Source organism: Tympanuchus pallidicinctus, unplaced genomic scaffold (assembly GCF_026119805.1).
Source record: "Tympanuchus pallidicinctus isolate F22 unplaced genomic scaffold, pur_lepc_1.0 scaffold4, whole genome shotgun sequence".
Lineage (NCBI taxonomy): Eukaryota > Metazoa > Chordata > Aves > Galliformes > Phasianidae > Tympanuchus > Tympanuchus pallidicinctus.
The window spans coordinates 48,827,415-48,848,400 of NW_026294758.1; the positions used below are offsets into that span (position 1 = coordinate 48,827,415).

General features: G+C 39.6%; 1 protein-coding gene across 1 annotated transcript in view; it reads right to left on the reverse strand.

Moving 5' to 3' along the window:
* Positions 1–8,809: 8,809 nt before the first annotated feature.
* ZNF366 (zinc finger protein 366) overlaps positions 8,810–20,986 on the reverse strand; it is a 35,435-nt gene continuing 23,258 nt past the window's right edge. Inside the window, exons 5-6 of the mRNA XM_052701275.1 lie at positions 16,447–16,621; positions 8,810–14,020 (exon numbers count right to left, since the gene is read on the reverse strand). Of these exons, the coding sequence (XP_052557235.1) occupies positions 13,485–14,020; positions 16,447–16,621 (711 nt within the window). The 3' untranslated portion in view covers positions 8,810–13,484. The remainder of the gene's footprint in view (positions 14,021–16,446; positions 16,622–20,986) is intronic.

A 20,986-nucleotide genomic window follows, 5' to 3' on the forward strand; every position in this document is an offset into this window, starting at 1 on the left:
ACATTTGCACAATCCAGACTTGCTGAATCTGCCTTATGAAGCTGTTGTTTTATGATGATATGAACTGGAAGAGATCACCTTTCATAATCCTGATTGGCAGGGTTTTATGGTTTCTGTCAATCAAAGGGGATTTTTTTATGCTAGTGCCTTTCAAAAAGTGATATATGGAAACAACTGCATTATAAATGTACCCTGGCTGACACAACTGTTAATTCATGGAATATAAACATGTAAAGATAAAAGAGATGATAACCAGTTCTGTCCACTATGAGTATATTGATATGTTCCTACTGCCTCACACATTCTGTGAGAAAATACCATTTGCTGGATGCCACCATCTGTCAAAAATGCACATAGGTCATACTTTTTTCAGGATACTTCGTAACATCTATGCAAAATTAGTTATGCTTAGAAACCTGAAAATGCAAAACTTGGAAAAATTAACTTGGAAGTATATAAGTAACTGAGAAAACAAGTCAATTAATCTGCATAACTATTAAACTTCCATGATGACACTACTGGATTAATACAAATGAATAAGTGCTACAGCTGTGAGTAGCTGGGTGGCTTCCTGCTACAGAGGGTCTGGATGTGTTAATAAAATATGAGTAGAGGAACCACAGACCCTACTGCTGATGAGCAGATGTCTTCATTAGATGATCATCAGTAAAATGCGTGCATGTATTTACAGTTCTATGCCTTGCAGCTGCTGGTTACAGAAAACTGGGTGGAAAAAGCTGCTTCAGAACTGTTCATCCCCTCCAGAGTGAAATTAAGCACTCTGCTTAACCAGAGTATGATGTAATTAAAATGGACCAACTGCACTTGGTGTGGGTGACACTTGTACAACTTGTACAATTTGAGTTATCAGCAATGCTGGTTGTCCGCAGGATGGTTGCCTCCCACAGTGGTGGTAACAAGCATGTACAACTTTCTATTACTGTAAGCCAATTCCATAGGAAATATTTCAGAGTAGTACTAGTTTTGCCAGTGTCTGCTCCCAGCTGCTTGCTCATGTGAACTGCTTGTTCTTGACTCTTGCAATCCTTGTAAGACTTGCAATGTAATCCCTGTTTAATAACATTTTGCATTTAGGGGGTAGGTTGTTTTGGTGTTTGGTTTTTTTTCATTTGAGCAAGACCACATTATTTCCCAAGTTTCCAGGCAGTGTCTACATGTAGACTTCCCAAACCTAAATTATCTATGACCTTGCACGTCTTGGTGCTACTCTCACAAGCTTCCAGGTACCATGCACAATCCCATTTCAATTTTAGTGCAACTTTTTTCACAACAGACTTCAGCATTTTTACCAGTTTTCATTACAGTATGTGGCTAGCAGGAAAGCTGATTATCTCTCTTGTATAAATATTTCATATATTGATTTTTTTTAAAAAAGCCAACATATTGGTCTAAACAAATAAAAAAGATTAATAGTTACATATTTCTAGGAAATCTCTATAACTTGCATAAAATGGAGTGTGAAAAATTAATGTGTGTGAAAAATTAATTAGCTTGCAGATTTACACTCTGTACTGATATGTGGGGAGGGAGAAAGGGGGAACATTTGTGCTACTTATGTTAAATTCTCTCTATTTGTTCTAGAATAATTTCTGTGATACTTTGTCTATCCTCTTTACACTGTTTTATATAATATATAATTAATATAGTAGAAATTAATTTATATAGGGTAGAAAAATTTATTAATTCTCATACATCATTCTCATTTAGCACACCTTGTCTTTTAATAAGTCAGTTAGTGACTCAATCATAAATTATTCTTTAACCATTTTCCACTGAGAAACATGAGTACTTACGTACTGGAATAAGTACAGCATAAGCAGACAATCTCATGTCCAAAAATATAGGTCTCTTGTACAAAAATGCACACACTACAAGAGATTTTTCCATCCAGGAAGAAATTAACTGAGTGGGAATGGTGCCTGACTCCACTGAAAGTAAATTATTTATTGGAATGGATTGGATATACAGTATTTTTTTCAGATAAAGGGAGCAGAATGGTAAGAAATCACAGAGTTAATTCACAAAGACCATATTCTGCTTTTGTTTTTTTTTTTCTTTGCAAGCTGATCACTAGGTAATTTATGGAAGATGATCAACTCTCCACCATACCCAGGAATAGCATTGGTGAGGATCTGTATTTGGTGTTTCATGTGTTTCATGATTACAAATGCTGAAATGACTGACAGTCATATGTTTTTGTCTGACCTTTGCATTTTGAACCAGCATGCAAACCCATTTGGCTGTAATAATCTGAAGTAGATCTGCCACACTGCGCCTTCATAGTTACTGCAGAATTGTAGAGGTTGAAGGACCTCTGGAAATCACCTACTTCAACCCCTGCTAAAACAGGTTCCCCACAACAGGTCACACAGGAGAGCATCGAGGCGTGTTTTGAATACTCCCAGAGAAGAAGACCCACAATTTCTTTCAGCAGCCCGTTCAGTGCTCTGTCATGCTCACAGTAAATAAGCACCTCTTCATGTATATATGGAATGTGTTCTCCTGTGCTCCTCTTTGTTGCTACTGCCCCTTGTCCTGCCTCTGGGCGCTACTGAAGAGAGCGAGGCCTCATCTTCTTGACACCTGCCCTTAAAGCATTTGTAAGTATTGATAAGATCCCCTCTCAGCCTTCCTTTCTCCAGGCTGAACACTCCCATCTCTCACAGCCTTTCCTTATAAGGGAGATGTTGAAGGCCCCTAATAATCTTTGCAACCCTCAGCTGGACTCTCTCCAGTAGTTTCCTACCTTTCTTGAACTGGGGAGCCCAGACCTGAACACAGTACTCCAGATGTGGCCCCACCAGGGCAGCGTAGAGAGGGAGCAGAACCTTAACTTGCTGGCCACACTCTTTCTAATGCATCCCAGTTATGCTATTCAGATACCCGATCTCATTTGCAGCAGTATTGTTTTTTTTCCTTTCCATAGTCCCAACACTTCTGTTGCAACACAGCAATAGTTTGGATATAGTCAGCCTTTCTCTGCACTTCACTACAGTTACAGAAATGCCCCATTAGAAACATCTGAGAGGCTATCAATCTCTTATTTCTGTTTATTTGAATATATAAATGAACACAATACAGATTTCAACAAAAATGGAGATTGTGAAAAGGACCAAATGAAAGCTTTTTCTAAACTTCATTGTTGCAGCTGGCAAAGGGGAAACAGTGAGAATCAATTATATTTGTATGGAAATGGGGAAGGTAATTCCCCAGCTAATTAAACATATCTTACTCCTCAAAGAATCATAGAGTAGCTTGGGTTGGAAGGAACCTTAAAGAACAGCTAGTTCCAATTCCCCTGCCATGAGCCACTAGGTCAGGCTGCCCAGGATCCTATACAACCTAGCTTTGAGTGTTTCCAGAGACCTTAAAAAGCCATCTAGCCCAACTCTTCCACAATAAGAAGGGATATACAGCTAGATCAGGTTGCCCAGATCCTGATTCATCCTCACCTTGAAAAGTCTCCAGGAATAGGGCACCCACAACCTCTCCGGGCAACCTGTTCCACTGCCTCACCATCCTTTAAGTAAAAATTGTATTCCTAACATCTAACCAAAATCTCTACGTTCACCTTCTGGGCTGTAAGTGTACACTGCTGTCTCACATCAAGCTTTTCAGGATCCATCAGGACCCCCAGTGCTTCTCTGCAGGACTGCTTTTAATGAGTTCTCCCAGTCTGTTCTCATATCTGTCATTGCCTCAAGCGAAATGCAACATCTTGCACTTGAACTTGTTGAACCTGGTTAGATTCTTGTCTGCCCAAGTTTCAAGGAACAGAATGTGAGTTTCCCCTAACAAATATTCATGAGCAAGTCAAAAGCCTATGGGAGATGGAGACTGAGGCAACAAAGGGAGCATTGTGATCAGTGTCTACTACATTTGATCAAGAGGATCCTCTTGATAAGGCCTTTTACCCCCAGCTACCAGAGATATAATGGTAGCAAGCGCTTGTCAAGTTGGGTGAATTCAACCACTCAGACATTTGCTGGAAAAGTAGCAAGATGAGTTGTAAGGCAATCCAGGAGGCTCCTGGAATGCAATGAGGATAACTGAGCCAAGTAATAGAAAGCACCACCAGGAGAGGTACAATTCTGGACCTGTTACTCACCAACACAAATGAACTGATTAGTGACATCAGGATTAAAGGATGCCTGGACTGTAGTGACCATGCTGTGGTTGAGTTAACAGTCCAGAGGGATATGAGGCCAGCAAAGAATGAAATCAGAATGCTATGTTGTAGGAACGAAAACTTCCAGATCTTCAGGGAGTTAATCAACAAAACACTCTGGAAACAGTCCTCGTGGGCAAGAGTGCAGAGCAGAGCTGACAGATCTTTAAAGAGGCTTTCCTCAGGTTGCAAGAGTTCTCCATCCCCAGGTGTAGCAAGTCAGGAAAGGAAGGCAAGAGAACAGCATGGCTAAACTGGGACATGCGGGTCAAACCAAAAAACAAGAAAATGCACAGGCAGTGGAAACAGGGCAGGTACCATGGGAAGAACATAAGGAATCTGCTAGGCTGTGTAAGGATGGGATCAAGAAAGCTAAGGCTCAGCATGAACTAAACATGACAAGGGGTGCCAAGAAGAACAAGAAAGGCAGCTACCTCAACCAGAAGAGGAAATACCAGGAGAGTGTACCCCCCTACTGAGTGATACAAGCAGACAGAGTACAAGAAGGTTGAAGTAAACTCAACAACTTTTTTTGCCTTGTTTTTCTCTGATAACTGTTAGCCACACAGCCCTCACGTGTTTGGTTTGGTAGGAGGGGATTCAGAAAGCAATGTCCATCCCAGTGAAGATCAGGTTTGTGACCACATGAGGAACGTGAACATCCATAAGTCTATGGGTCCCAATTAGATGCATCCCAGAGTCCTAAGGAAATTGGCTGATGTAGTCTCCAAGCCACTCTCAATCATATTTGAAAAGTCACAGCAATCAGGTGAGCAGGAATCCCTGGTGACTGAAAAAAAGGCAACATACTCATTTTTAAGAAGAGTATAAAGGATGATCCTGACACCTGACGTGTTAGTCTCACCTCTGTGCCAGGAAAGATAATGGAACAGGTCCTCCTGGAAGCCATTCTAAGGCACATGGAAGACAATAAAGTGATATAGAAGAACAGCATGGCTTCACCAAGGGCAAATCCTGCTTGACTCACCTGGTGGCCTTTTATGATGATGTAACAGCAATAGTGGGCAATGGAAGAGCCTCCAATGTCATTTATCTGGACTTATGTAAGGCCTTTGACACAGTACCCCATATCCTTCTCTCCAAATTGGAGAGATGTGGATTTGATGGGTGGGCTGTTCAATGAATAACTGGTTGAAGGACCTAATCCAGAGAGTGGTGGTCAATGGCTCAATGGCTGGATGTCCTTCAGTGGTCAGTGCTGAACTGATACTCATTAATATCTTCAGCAATTACATTGACTGTGGGGTTGAGTGTGCCCTCAGCAATTTTTCAGATGACAGCAAGCTGTGAGGTCCAGTCAACACACCAGATGGATAGGATATCATCCAGAGTGACTTAGACAAGGCTTGAGCAGTGGGTCCAGGAGAATCTCATGAGGTTCAACAAAGCCAGGTGCAAGATCTTGCATTTTGGTTGTGGCAACCCCTGATATGAATACAAGCTAGGAAATCTAAGGATAGAGTACAGCCTTGCTGAAGAGGACTCGGGATACTGGTGGATTGCAGACTTGGGGTAGTGGTGGATTGCAAACTAGAGCCTCCATTGTGCCCTCGTAGCCCAGAAAGCCAACAGTATCCTGGGCTGAATCAAAGGAAGCGTGGCCAGCAGGGTGAAGGAAGTGATCCTGTACCTCTACTCTGTTGGTGAGACCTCACTTAGAATACTGCATCCATATATGGAGTCCTCAGTATAGGAAAGATATGGACCTGTTGGAGTGTGTTCCAGAGAAGGGCCACAAAAATGGCTCAAGGGATGAAACACCTCTCCAACGAGGACAATCTGAAATAGCTGCTGTTCAGCTGGGCAATAGAAAGATCCAGGGGACCTGAGGGACACCTTTCAGTATCCAAAGGAACGCTACAGGAAAGAAGAGGACAGACCATTTAGCAGGGCCTATTGTGATAGAACAAGGGGAAATGTTTCAAGCTTAAAGAGGGTAGATTTAAGTTAGATATATGGAAAAAGTATTTTATAGTGAGGGCGCAGAGGCACTGGAACAGGTTGCTGAGAGATGCGGCCAATGCCCTTTCCTTGGAGACTTTCATGGCAAGGCTGGATCAAGCTCTGGGAAGCCTGATCTAGCTGTGCACGTCTGTATTCATTGCATAGGAGTTGCACTAGATGAACTTTGAGGGTCTCCCCAACTCTAAGGAGTCTGTGATTCTCCGATTCCATGATAAGCTCGTTAAGTCCCTCTGGATGGTGTCCCTCCCTTCTATTGTGTCAACAATACCACTCAGCTTGGTGTCATCAGCAGACATGTTGAGGGTACACTCAATTCCACTGTCTAAATCATTGATAAAGAGCACCAGTCCCAGGACAGACATGTGAACATCCTCCACCTGGACAAAGAGCCATTGAAAACAACACTCGACTTTACCTACCTAATAATCCACCCTTCAAATCCTTTTCTCTCCAATTTAGAGATAAAGATGTGATGTGGGACCAAAAGCCTTGCACGTCTTCAGGTAGATATCAGTTGCCCTTCCTTTGTTGAATTGTGCCATCCCTTCATCATAGAAGACCACCAGATTGATGAGGCACAATCTGCCCTTGGTGAAGCCGTGCTGACTGTCTCAAATCTCTTCCTCATCTCACATGTCACCTCCTCATCTATGCCTTAACATCTCTTCCAGGATGATCCATTCCATGATCTTCCCAAGCATGAGGATGAGGCTTACCATCCTGTAGTCCCTCAGGTCTTTCTTTCACCCTTTCTTGAATGTGGGAATGATGTTTCCCTTTTTCCAGTCACTGGGGACTTTACCTGACAGCCACAATTTTTTAGACATGATGGAGAGCAGCTTGGGAAACACCAGCCATTTCCACATCGTGGATACATGTCATCTGGCCCCAAATACTTGTACACATTCAACCTCATGAGGTGGTGTCAGTCTTGCTCTGCTTTTGTACTGCAAGGGATTTTGCTCCTCCCACCCCCTCTCATAAGTTTAGGAACATGAGAGGTTCCTGAAATTCAGGGTCTTTGCCAGGCCCACATTCCTCAGGATCCCAAACTTGACCAGGATATGGTTGCTGCAGTCCAGGCTTCATTTGATCTTAACCTTCTGTATTGTGAGCCCCAGGTCCAGCAACACTTCACCTCTGATGGGTCTGTTCAATACCTGAACCAGAAAGTTGTCATGAATGGACTCCAGGAGTCCCCTGGATTGCTTGTAGCTTGCTGTGTTGCTTTCCCAGCAGATATCTGGGTGGCTGAAATCCCCCATCAGGACGAGAGCCTATGAGCATGAGACTTCTTGCAGCTGAAGCAAGAAGACCTCATCAATAGGCTCCCCTTGATCAGGCAGTCTGTATTAGACTCTGACCACCAGCTCTCCTTTATTGGTCTGGTCTCTAATTCTAACCTGCAGGCTCTCAGCCTGTCCCTGACTGTTTCTCAGAGGGAGCTCCATGCAGGCTATCCACCTCTTAACAGAGGACAGCCTCCCCCCCTCCTCCTCCTGCCTTGCCTATCTTTTCTGAAAAGCTCATAGCCCTCAGTGTTAGTATTCCAGTCACGTGAGTCACCATGTTTCTGTGATAGAAATGAGACCATAGTTTTCCAATTGCATCATGGTTTCTCGCTTTTCTTCTATGCGGGTAGAATATAAAATTGGAATAGAGGCACTTCTGCTGAACTTTTAATTACATTACCTTTTTGACAGAACCTTCCCACAAACCTCCAGAATAATCTGAGGTTTTTCCCAACTGCTTCCTGAAGTGACAGTGTTCCCTGACTCTCCTCTGTTCCCTGACTCTCCTCTGTTCCCTAACAGTACATCTCCTTCCCCCATCAATTGTAATTCAAAGCCCTGGTGATGAGCTGTGTCCTATTCCAAATGATTCATGTACACTACTGTACTCATATACAACTAATTTATAAACTACACTGTGGCTGCTACCTGGAATAAAAAAGAAGGAGGGAAGAGGGGTGCCAAAAGAAGAAGAAAACAAAAAATTAAAAAGGGTTTAGTTCTGTTTCACTTAGCCTCAATATATTTCTGGTGTTTGGATGAGTGTTTTGGGCTTTTTTAAAAGGTGTATACTTCAGAGAATTAGAAATCGAACATTTCTATTTTCTTTTTGACTTGAATTATTTTATAGCCAGTAGTCCAATTACTTCCTCTGTGTGTTCAAAAACAACTTTAAATTATTTCTGTAAAATCTGATCATGCCAATTGCATCAGGATCTTGTTAAAACAAACAAATAAATCCAAGAATTTCCTCATCACTTAGAAGTGTTTTCCATTAGAAAAAGAAACTCTGAAACTCCAAGTTCAGATCTTCTGCTTATTTCTGAAATTATGAAGGAATTTCCATTTCCTTAACTTCCATTTTCTAAGATATGTTTCATTCTAATACAAGATGCAGATTTTTGAAGTATCAATAAGATAAATGTTAATTTTTTTTGCTTGTCTAAGGCTAAATTAACAAATGCCTAAATCAGTTTCAATCATTTTTATGGTCTCCCTGCAGTCTGTAATAATAAAGTTATCTCTCTGTCTTAGGGAACCTGTCAGCTCTTATTTGTCTCCTAATTGCCCCTCTGTCATACATTTAGGTTTCCCTTGAAAAGGACCACTCTTCACATGTGACTTTGTCAGATCATCCCCATGTGTTTATTGTGTAAAGTAGCAAAGGTGCCAAGAACTCCAGATCCATTTCAACACAAAGTACAGCAGCATCTCTAATATATTTAAGTTAATACATCGTATATGCTTTTACTACTGAAATTGAATGCCAGAAACTAAGTATTCAGAAAGTTGGTCCATTTTTTGAGTTCGGGTTTCAAATAACAACCCAGAATTTTGTGTGAAATAAATATACACCATACTATACGCAAAATTTGTTAGGAATACAAAATGTTAGCTCTGTTATATCTTGTTCAGCTAAGCAGACACAATTTATTTTCAAAACTGTTAATAATTATTAGAAACTCTTGGTGTAATAAATACAGTACTTATATTACTTCTTAACCGTACACTAATAATAGCAGAGTCCAGCAGCACCATATGAAGAGAGAAATCAGAGAATAGCTATGGGATCAAGGCAGATTTGTAAAGAGGTGAGTGCAGTAGAATTAGGCATTTCTTGTAACTTTCCAAGAGTGTGTTTTGTGAGGCGCAGCACAGGATAAAATTCTGTTATAGCATTATTATAAAGTGTTTTATCCTTTGATTTACTGAGCACATCGCACCCATCCTTGCTATCACAAATCAGAGGCTGCTTGGCAACCAAGAGAACTCCATGTCACAAGGGGATGGCTGAGTACTGGTGGCCAAACTCAAAACATCACTCATTTCAGATTACTACTTCTCTTTCTTAATAAACATATTATGTTCCTTTATCCTCAGATTTTCTTAAACCAGCTTTTGAATTTCCATCCACTACTCTGTCTGACAGTGTCTTCCAGAATTCTCTTTGCTGCTATAAAGAGCAGAAAAATCTCTGACTTAACAAGCCACATGCCTTCATTTGCTCAACCTCATTATGGTGTTGCATTGTTTACTGTTGACTCAGCAAAGTTTCCTGAGCATCTGCTTTGGAAAATATCTCAGCTGTATGAGTTTGTGCTCACTCTCATTTGTTTTGATGCTTTCCAAGAGAATGAACTTAGGCTCTTGTAATAACGCAGGAAAAATTATATGGATGTGATAAGTGTGACGAAGATTGGGCCTCAATTAATTATGGTTTCAAAGCTGAAAATTCAAATAGCAGAGAAGAATCAGATATAAGCATTTTTGTCTACAATATTGCAAAAAGAGAGCAGATAGACTCCTTTTAGGAATCAGTAAAGAAAGAAAAAAGATTGTCCCAAGGTCAGGACGCAGAAAATGTCTCTACAGGATTACTAGGTCTCTATTGAAAGCAAAACAAGGAAGCTAATCCCTCAAAATGCAGAGATGGGAAATAGCCTCATTATGAAAGTAAACTTCTATAAAGCATTTTCAAAGCTATTAAAAAAGCAAAGGCTGTTACTGTCTGTTCCCAGAATGGTGCCAATGTAAATACTGTGAAAATAACTTATGTTTGACAAGCAAGGTGCTTCACAATGAAGGCTGTTATTTCGCTTATAATTTGTCCCTAGAGGCCTCTTTATAACAAGTGTCTTAAACTCAGCTACACCACGTTCTGCAGCAGGCAGGGCTGCCACCTCCTAATCCCTTTGCATGGCTCACTTGACACTCCTCTCTTTATCTCAGTATTGCTTTTGTTTTGTATTCCTCTGACTGGTGACTTGGGCTTTTAAACAAATTCTTTACTACTCTAACATGAGTTAACCCGAGGCACTTATGAATGAACTTAGGGTGACCATGTGACTGGGCACATTCTCCAAGTCTCACTGTAATGGGAAAAATGCAGGAAAAGTGATGTATGTTACAGATTAATCCCAAATAGCATTGCCATTCCGGGTACTCCAATTCCTTTACTTTCTGCATGTATATGGTTAGCACATTATATAAATACGTAAGTTATATAAATTGCATTGAAGAAAAAAAATGTAGGACCTGCAGCCATGTTCCTTATCTCTTGCTTATTCGTGTTATTATAGGAACTGTTATGGCTGCAGAAGTGGAATGGAAGTGTTTCTGCTTGATAGAGATATTTCCAAGGGTTTGTGGTACTCAGCTGTTGGCTGTATGCATTCTAAAACAGGAACTTCTGTCTGGTAGAAGCAAGACATTACCAGGAAGGTAAATGTCATTTCTCCGATTTCTAAGAGACAGACTTGTAGATCACACTGAATTTCTTCTACCTGATGACTTTTCCAGTAGTCCAAGAAAGAAAGTAGCTGTACACATTACACTTTAAAAAGGAATTATCTTTCAATTGAAGCAAGGAACAAGTTGAATGTATATGAAAAAATGTACATGATAAACCATCTGAAAAATACCCTATTTTGAAAGACATCATTCAGTCTAGTCCTGAAATCACCTACATTCCACATCAATTTTATATATCCTCTTTATTTTTAAAAAGTATGTACATCAACTACGGTTAATTATATTTAGAGGAATGAACTGTACTGTAAAACTTCTTACATCAACAGCTTATTCTCCTAGTCATTCAGAATTCTTATTATGCCAGGTTTTAATACTGAAAAATAGAACCACCTTCTACAACCTCAGCCTATATAAACACAGTTTTGTATTCTAAATAAGTACTGTTGCTTTGTTATTGCTGATTAGCTGGTGTGATAATTATTCTTTCTGTAATGTGAGAGGTTTCTTATAATGGCAGAGAGCTGCAGCAACAGGCTTCTTGCGTTAGCAAGCCATGAGTATGTGACTTTGTACTTAATATAACTTACAATGGCTGCTCCAGAAGTAATGCCTCCTATGTTATGTTGGTCCATGACATCAGAGACGTATGTTGGTGGTATGACAATAGAGGTTGAGCCTTCCCACCAACATCCCATTGCATCTTGTTGTCATGTAGCAGACAACAGCAGAGGGGCACTCTGAATAGCATCTGACATGGAGGTGTGTATGAACCAAAGGTGTTCCACTGAATTCCTCCATGCAAAAAAAATGGCACCTACATTCACTGATGCTTGCTGAATGTTTGTGGAGAACAAACAGTGGGGGTGAGCACAAAGAGGTGGTGGGTGGTGCACTTCAGCAGTGGTGACAGCAACAGCAGGTCACCTCCGCTGGTGCAGATTGTTATGAGCTTGGCATGCAGGCTTTTGTTCATCACTGGTGAAAATGCATAGCCACTGGTGGTGACTATACCAGAAAACAGTGTTTTGTAGCTGAGAATTTTTCTATAGAGCAGTGTTACTGTGCTCTTTGTATCTTTTGGTGTTCCCATATAAATAAATAGAAGGCATTACTTTTGGAGTTACCTACATAATAAATATTAAGCATGATAACAAGGTATTCCAAATTAAGATATTGGTAGGGAAATGAAGAAGGTAGCAATATTTGGAAATGAAATACCATATTTAGAGGAGTTTAACCTATTGAGCTATAATTTCCAAAAATGATATAGGAATAATTAAATGACATATCATATCTTTATTTCCTTACAAGCAACAGAATGGCTTGGGGGCACGTCTTGTATGCTGAAGATGTAGTATTCAAGGTGCTGGCCAAATAATGCTATTGATGGAATGTGCTTAATGGAATGTGCTTCTAGTATCTTTGCTATGAAATATAATTATATAAGAACCATAATAAAAAGCTGCGAATGACTCATTAAAACAGCATGAGTGGAATTATCCTGAAAGGGCAGGAGCTTACTGGTCAACCTGTGTTAATGAGGGAAAAATTCTGACTCAGATAAAAGAAAATAAAAAACCTGTCTTTCTTTGTGAATATTACTTCACCCTTACCAGGCTCTTTTTTGGAATCCCTTCCAAAATAAAATCTGACTGGGCTTTGTATTTTAAAAATCATATCTGCTTGCCAAGGTAAACTGGAAGAGAAATGGCAAAACTACATTATTTTCTCAATGAAATTGCTCTCTTTGTTTTAGGTGTAATTACAGCAATACTTGCAAACACTCCGTGCTGCTGCTCATTAAATGTATTGGTGTGAGCAGACATTAGAACAAAATGTCAACACAGTTCATGCCATTTCATTTGAAGAACTGCTGAAAGCTTCCATACTGACTGAAACAGCAAAACACAGGCAATCCTTTTGCCAGAGAAAAAGCTTCTGTGACCATAAAGGATTCCAGCCCTTCCAACGTCTTAGACCTCTACACTTCACTGACTCACAAAATGAAGATATTAGCATTTCTTCATAAATTTTTTCCCATTCCTCATTGTAAGTCATAGCAGTATATGAAGTGATCTGAGACGGATGGCATTTTTTGTACACCATAAGCAGTTCTCTTGCTTATGCTGTGAAATACCTAGTATTTTCAAATTTTTTGAGAACTGTGGTTAGAAGTGGTTGAATATATTTAGGAAGATAATAAATGAAACACTACAGTGTTTTCTTTCTGATAACTACAAAATTGAGTGCAATATATACCACCCCAGATACCAGATAGAGGAAAATAAACTTCTATACCCATCCTATCGTCTGCTGTATGCCAAATGGATAAGTATAAAAATCTTACAGTTCAAAATCTAATGTGTTTCTTGATCTTTGTGGACTGCTTTGTTCTTTTCATGTATGTTTTTTCTTTAATATATTTTTATTGTTCAGGCTTGTTGATTTGTAAAGACTACTGCAAAATTCCAACCTCTAGTAAATTACAGTTCATGCTCAAAGCTATTTGTTTCTTATTTTCCAGCTGTTTTAAAACAAACACCCATTTAAATGCCTATAAGCATTGTCTGTTTTTCCATTTTTCTTTCCAGTAATTCTTTCAGACTCTTGCTCCTGTGCTTGAAATACAAGTAATCAGAGAGAGAATGCCCCAGACTGGCCTTTTCAAAGGCTCTAAAGCTCAGGTGCTCCTTGTCATTTCCAAGGTCTCTCTCTCCTGGGCTCTCCTGATTGTCAGAATCTCCTACTCTCTTCTCCAGTCCTCCCTCACTTAACATTTCTTCCTTCTCACTGCAGTAGGACTCTCTGAATCCCTTCATCATGCACTGTGGTTTGCCAGACAGATCTTGAGGAACGTACAGTTTGTTGTTGTCATGATGGTACACACCAGGGCTGTACTGCTCTGTCTCATAGCAGTTGTCTTCCTCCTCTTCTTGGCATGAACTTCCCTTGGCACTCTCACCATCCGAATGAAACGAGATCCCCTTCCCTTGGCTTTTCTGGGAAAGATCAAAGGGCTCTTCCTGTTCCAAGCTTCTCAACACATTTGTCTGAGACAGAGCAATTCTCCCTCTTCCAAAACCTTGCAGTGTTTCAAAGAGGGAGAAAAAGAACAATTTACATACAGCAAATGCTTCTATACAGTTCACAGTTAAAACGTAAAGCCTGAGATGGTCTTTATTTACCTTTGTCTTCCACTCAGTTATCTCCAAGCCCTTTAAAGTTTAAAAAGAAGTATTTACCTCACAGCCAGGTCAGGGCACACATAACATTTTGCTGTACATGCCAGACACTTGAGAGAGACCTAGGAATAAAAGTGAAGTGTCTGGCCTCTTGTAAACTATTTTTTGCCAGTGAACCTACCCACTTCCTTCTTCCTATTTTTTTAGTGAAGGCTTTGATCTAAACCATCACATACCATAATCAAAGTTCCAGTTTTTGTGGGGTTTTTTTTTTTCCAGAAGAGTGGAAGAGATTTAAAATGTTTTAATATGGTTGTTCTGCAGATACTTGTGTTCAAAGATATTACTATAAAGAGAAAATACAATCCTGTTCCATCTGTCTAAAACTTCATCTCCCTTTGACTTTTTCACTCTCATCCAAAGTCACTGAAATGTTCTATGTCCTTCAGCTTGAGGAAATCACCATAATCAAATGATGATTTTGAGCTGCACAGTGTAAGTCTGAGTGTGGTCCTTGGCCTGTTCTGTCTTATTATTTGTCAGAGCGTCTCCTCTCTGTTGGAAACCCAGACATTGCCCAGAAGGCAACAGTGGACTCAAAATGTGCTCTGAACATCAGGATTCACAGAGGAAAATTCAGATATTGCAGGCATAGTCCATCTCAATTTAAACAAAGGTGACACTACTGGGATTTCACTCAGCAGCAAAAATCTATGATAAAAGCTATTTTATTTGCTTGCTTTATTTGCTTTTTTTCCCCTCTTAGTAATATGATCCAATGTCTGGGATTTATGCAGCCGTTCAAGATGCAGCTGCTGCTGTGCAACTGTATTGTGTTCATTAAAATGGCTCATGAGCAGGTGGCAGCCCTTACAAATTGTCTCCTGACTGATAAGCCTCAAGGGCTGAAGAATCTCTGTATGCTGAAAAGCACTTAGGCTGTCTTCAATTACAAGTAATTGTATAACTCGCACAGTGCTATAGGACACTAAAGGGAAAAAAAAAGAGCCATTTATCCCATTACTTGTTACAATCTTTGAACGTTGTATGCCAAATATCATTAGAAGACGTGTTTCCATATGTGTTAGGTTGCGTTAAAGCCTGACTTTGAGGAATGCTGTGAAATATTACCCATGATAGAATTATTTATCCAGAAACTCTAAGCAAACAGAACAACTTTAGTACTAAAATTCTCCAAACAATCCTCCCTAATTCCATCAGTTCTTTAGATAGTCACTCGTGCACCTAAGGCTGATTTTAGGAGATGTGCGTGTATGTGGAAGAAAATACTACCACAGTGGTCAGACTCCATATACTTTGAAATAAGGGAGGATTGTCCTCTCATTCATGTGTCTCTGTAATATGAGTGTGAGCTTATGACTTTTGCTGAGAATCAGATTCATCACTATAGCACAGAACAAATGTATACTGAGTAGAAAGGCTCCTAGATGTAGAGCTACATGGGCTTGCATTCCCATTCTGGCTAGGAATCCAATAAACAATGAGCAAGACCTGTGAAAATTTCCAGGTTTTTTTGCTTCTGTCATCTTTGAATGGATTTATGGTTCATCTCCATGTTTAAAACCACTTAGATATACCTCAAATATAAAAGAAAACATACAAACTAGATGAGTATGGGGCAAAATGTCTGCTTGCTAATGGCTGCTAAGCCATGGTCTGTCAAATACCCCCAGAACTATAAAAATTTCTTCAGAAATTGTGTAATTGCACCCTCCATTAGGAAGACCAATGCTATTTCATCAATGTTCTGACCAGCTGTGTATGCTAATGTCTCTTAAAACTGAATGCACTCCTGCTCACTATCATTTGTGTGTCAGGGATAGCCGCATACTAGGAGCAGCTTTGCGGGGCTGTTGATATTGCACCTCTCCTGCAGTGATGGAGCTTGTGAGCTTAAGTACAAGAGCATTTGCTATGACTTGATAAATCTTTTGCTTTAGCACTACTGATTGCATTCTCCCTATCATCTGAAAATGGCAAGTTTAGTGTGCCAAAGTGACTTTCTTATCGTTACTGTCTCATTTTCTCTCCAACTACTACTCCATCTCAGTCTGCACCTCTGTGTCACCAGAAATCTTGTTTGAAAGGTTTCAGAGAACAGAGTTGCTGTCTTGGACAGCTCTGATCCGTAGCACAGAAGTAATATAAATAGTTAATAACAAACTCCCACGCTTACAGGATTCAATCTCTAACAGTTGCATTGGATCTATGATGTAAGATTGTAAGTCTGTAGTAAAGACCCATGTAAGATTACTGATATGCATGTCCAAATCTCTCAGAGAATAATTTTGCCCATAAATATTACCTTGAGAATGAAATCCTCTTTCCATGACCCCATGTTTGACTTTCATATGCCTGGTTAGGTTTCCTTTCAAGGTGAATTTGCTGGGACAGTAGAGGCACTTGAAGGGTTTACTGTCTGAGTGCAAGTGCATATGTCCCATTAAATTGTGCATTCGGTTAAACTCCTTTCCACAAAGCTGTCAAACAAACAAACAAACACAAAACAGTAAAGTGAAACTAATTTGTAACTAGACTGTAGGAGACTTTACAAGGTGAATATTTTTAAAAGCAAATAGAGCCTATCTTTCCCAGCCTTGGCAACTTCTGGCTGCAGTTTGTTACAGAGTAAAACTCTACAGAGAAGTATATATATGATTGAGAGTGATTTCTCCAGGGCTTCCTGTTTTGCTGCCACTTTTTAAAAGTGGTGACCAAGAGAGACACAGATTACTTACAACTGGGGAGTGTTGTAAGAAGTGGGAAGAGTTAAGCATGAAACCCAAAAGGCTCTTGACTTGAATGAAATTATAACTTTCTATCCCAGTGAACTATTTTGTTTGTAGATTATAAAACTGTCCTTTATTCAAAAATAATGCCATGCAGAAATGTTATAATTAAATGAGAAGTTTCTGTGAATATCACTTCTCTTTTAGTGTACTGGAAACGACTGCACATTTTGCTTAAAGCCAGGAAAAAAAAGCAATTCCTTCTTTTTTTCTTTGCCTCTTTCTCTCCCTTTTGTCGTTGATTTTCTCATCTTCTGTTTACCAGCTGCTGTATTTTGATGTCTCTGGTGAGTAAGCTGGAATTTAAACAGGCATGAGGCCATAAGAATGACTCAGCTTTCCATGAAGCATGTTCCTGTCAACTGAGCCATTGATCCTACAGGTTTCCCTTTGATGAAACAATAAAGAATTTTTTTCATTGTTGTTTTTCTAGATGTCCTTTTGTAGTTCCATCCCTTATAAATCAAATGTAGTTTCAAGACATGGGAGTTTGACATCAGTACTATTAGCTTCTTGCCTTACTTGTCTTCTTGTCTTTCCTTGAAAGGATTTATAATTTTATTCACATTCAAGTGGCTATTTCCGTCCTATGTAAAAATCTGTGTTTGCTTCCTACCTCTACCTTTTTTTTTTTTTTTTCGCACTGATTTTAGACAAATAATGTTATTGTCTGAATCATCTTACCACTGTCTTTGTTACTATACGATACATAGTCACTATAACTGAGTAACAGGAATTTTATCAAGTCATCTGGCAGAAAATGATTAAAAAGCAATTAATGAGGCTCCAACAAACTTTTGGTCCAATTTGACTTTTGATTCCTTGGATGGAATCGAGGTGGTGAAATGATCTTCAATGAAGTAGTGGTACAATCTTTGCTCTTGAAACCAAAATGGAAAAGCAGCTTGCTAATATAAAAATTTTGAAAAGTATTGCTTTTTAAAAACAAGCAGAACTGATTGAACGCTTCAAAAAGAAAAATTCTGGAAATACTCCTTTGCTTTTAAAATGATTTTACTTCAAACACATTATTTCTTCCTATGATTTTAATAAAATATTCTGCTAATAAATTTATCAACAAGATGTTCCCAGAGAAAGTGTGGGGAAAAAAAAAAGCTACTGAAAATGAGTTAGGAATTTGTAAAAGATATCTGATGATGGTTGGTCATCCATCCACTCAACTGTCTCTCCTTTGTGTTCGAAGAAAGCTAATGTACCTGATGAATTACATTCAATGAAATGAAAGCACGAAAACACCTGCAGAATGTGCTCTGAGGAAATAAAAAGGAGAGGCACTGAGCAGCACAGAAAAATGACAAGGAAGAGCAGATATCGACAGCTGCTTCAACAGTCTATGATGTGTCAATATCTCTCTGCCTATAAGAATGTCATCATAATACTCCTCTAACACTTCTTAACAGACAGCTTCTGGCTGCTCCCATTCTGTCTGACCTATGTTCTCACCAACTTTTGCTTTTTCATAGCTAGGTCTTTTCCATCTGTATCGATATTAGAGGAAAATCTGATTCAACAGGCAATTGGCTAGACTACTTCACGCAAATCTGTGTCTATATATAGGATACTGAGTATTAAAATTTGTACAGCAGCAGCGTTTCTTTCTAGCAAGGCAACTTCCTAAAGGTTATTCCTTTACAGTAGGTAAAGAAAGTAGGTTTACCATTTCCCAAAGTCCTGCATGATCTTAGGGATGTGTAATTTCTTCCTGTCCTCAGACAAGACCATGAAGAAATGGTATCAGAGCTGAGATTTGTGGCAGGAAAATGAAAGAAGTGCAGATATAAAAATATTTTGGGGGGTGATGGCTCCATGAGGCATGGTATCTGGTAAATTATCCTTTTCAAAAGACACAAGAAAAGTTTCATATGAATGCCCATGAGTCAGAGCGTGAAGGGAGCAGTTGAAAGGCTCGCATGCTGAAAGACAGCAAGTCAGTGCTAGGTGAGACAGCTAACACACAACAAATGGGTTTGCAGACCAAAATAGGAAGATGCAAATGTTTACTTCCTCTATAGGACAGGGCTGCAAGCACTGATGATCCAAAACCATGGAAAAGAACAAAACGCAGAATCTGAGCATTCAGATGGACGAATATCTTGTGTGAAAGACATTGAGATAACAGGGACAGCATGGTTTCTTGTGGACCTTATTTTAGGCTCTCCAGTTTAGATAAAATAACATTCTCATCCCAAAGAGAAGGAAATCAGCTGTAAGTCTGCTGAACACATTTTGATGCACTGGCTGGGCTTCAGCACAGTGTGTTAGAAATGCTGACTCAGATCAACAATAAATTTTTTCTTCCTAAGCCACTGCATGAAACAGCACCTTCTACATTTATCAGTCTGTTCTGTTTTTTCCCAAAGTACTTATATCTCATTTTTTCTTTGGCTTAAACTCCTGGTCTAAAACCACAATTTCATGTGCAATGGGTAAAAGTGGTGTAGACTGACACTTCTGAAAAAGCAGTACCAGATAGGCACAGAGACTGTGTCTCATACAGGATTGCTTCCAGTCGGTGGCCCAGTTCATCCAAAATAAATACACTACTTCATACTTGGAAAGAAGATATTTTGATATACAGTCATAAGCCAAAATTGTTTAGGCTTACCTTTAACTATGTATTTACAGTGGCAATTTCAAAATATCCGCTGCAATGTATATTTGGCTGGCTGCGTGTGAGAAAACTTCACCACATTCCTTAATGCTGATAAGGAACATTATTAACTTCTGCACAAGAAGGAATTTCAAATTTCAGAGAATTATCCTTTGACAGACACAGTGAGCCCTGTTACACCATTTGGAGCAAATCCTTCAGAACTCTTCTATGGTTTTGTTTAAAACAAATAAGAAGAAAGCATGGTCTCAGGCCTTCAGAAGCCATGGAGATGCACATTCTTCAGAGAGTAATGAAACACAGATGCACGCTTCAGCTGGGTGAGAAAACAGAAGGGGCAACTATTTTCTGCTCCCTCTTTTCAGATAGTCTGTGCTTAGCTGTGATTACACGCATAGGAAAGCATCATGTTTTCTTTGCTGTGAGAAAAAGGTAAAGAAAACCACTGCATGTGGTAAAGTAGAAAGGCTACTGCTGTGCTCTCTTTCCCTTGCATTCTTCTTTATTTTTTTTTTCCCTTCATAAGAAGGGTGTTCCTTTCCTCAAAGAGAGAGGGAGAGGGAGAAAGACTGTAAACTGTCCAAAAGGACCGTGAGAAAACAGGAAGCTTTGAAAAGTACAAGAGAAAGCAAGATGAAATCTATTTGCAGGCGGTTCCCTGGGGACATGTGAGCCATTGTTAAGCAGGCTGTTCATACAGCTATATCCTTCCTTCTGCCGAGGAGGAGCTTGGTGCCAAAAGGCTGCTATCTGGTCATTGACTTAACCCTCTGAATACCAGCCAGAAAAACTTGTGAGACCTTCAAAGGCTCTGCCAGTGAGACTAGGAATGTTCCTAGTGCCAAAGAGAAAACATTTGTTCTCACTTCACTTATTGTTATGATCTCCAGTCCATCTAGGGTCATTGATGTAGATTCATACCCCATTAGCCAAAGTAGATACTGGTTCACTGAGCTTGTAGTTTCTTTTCTCCTAAGAATGCTGGGTGATGATGAAGTAAAAAAAATTAAAAAATTTAAAAAAAAATCAACAAACAAATAAATATAAATAAATAAATAAGAAAACCAGTTGTTCCTCAAGAGCTTTTGTTACTGGCTGGAAAGTATACTGCTGGTACTCCAGCTCCTGGCTCACACTGTTGACATTCTAAGTTTTAATAGTCTGTCATTACCAAACCCTATCAGGAACACAAGCTTTCAGCTACTCTGCGCCTGTCTCAGATGTAGCACGGATCCACATACTGCATCCAGAACACCTGATCAAACAATCGAGTTTCTCTTCTGAAATTTGAAGAGTAGAAGATGACTTTGTCCAAAAGGCAGTGAAGATGCAGGGTTGCAGGTGTCTGTTCAAAGAATAACAGTTTCAAGCGGACTTGACGTGGAACTACTCAGGCTTTTCAGCAGCTTGAGTAATTATTTTAT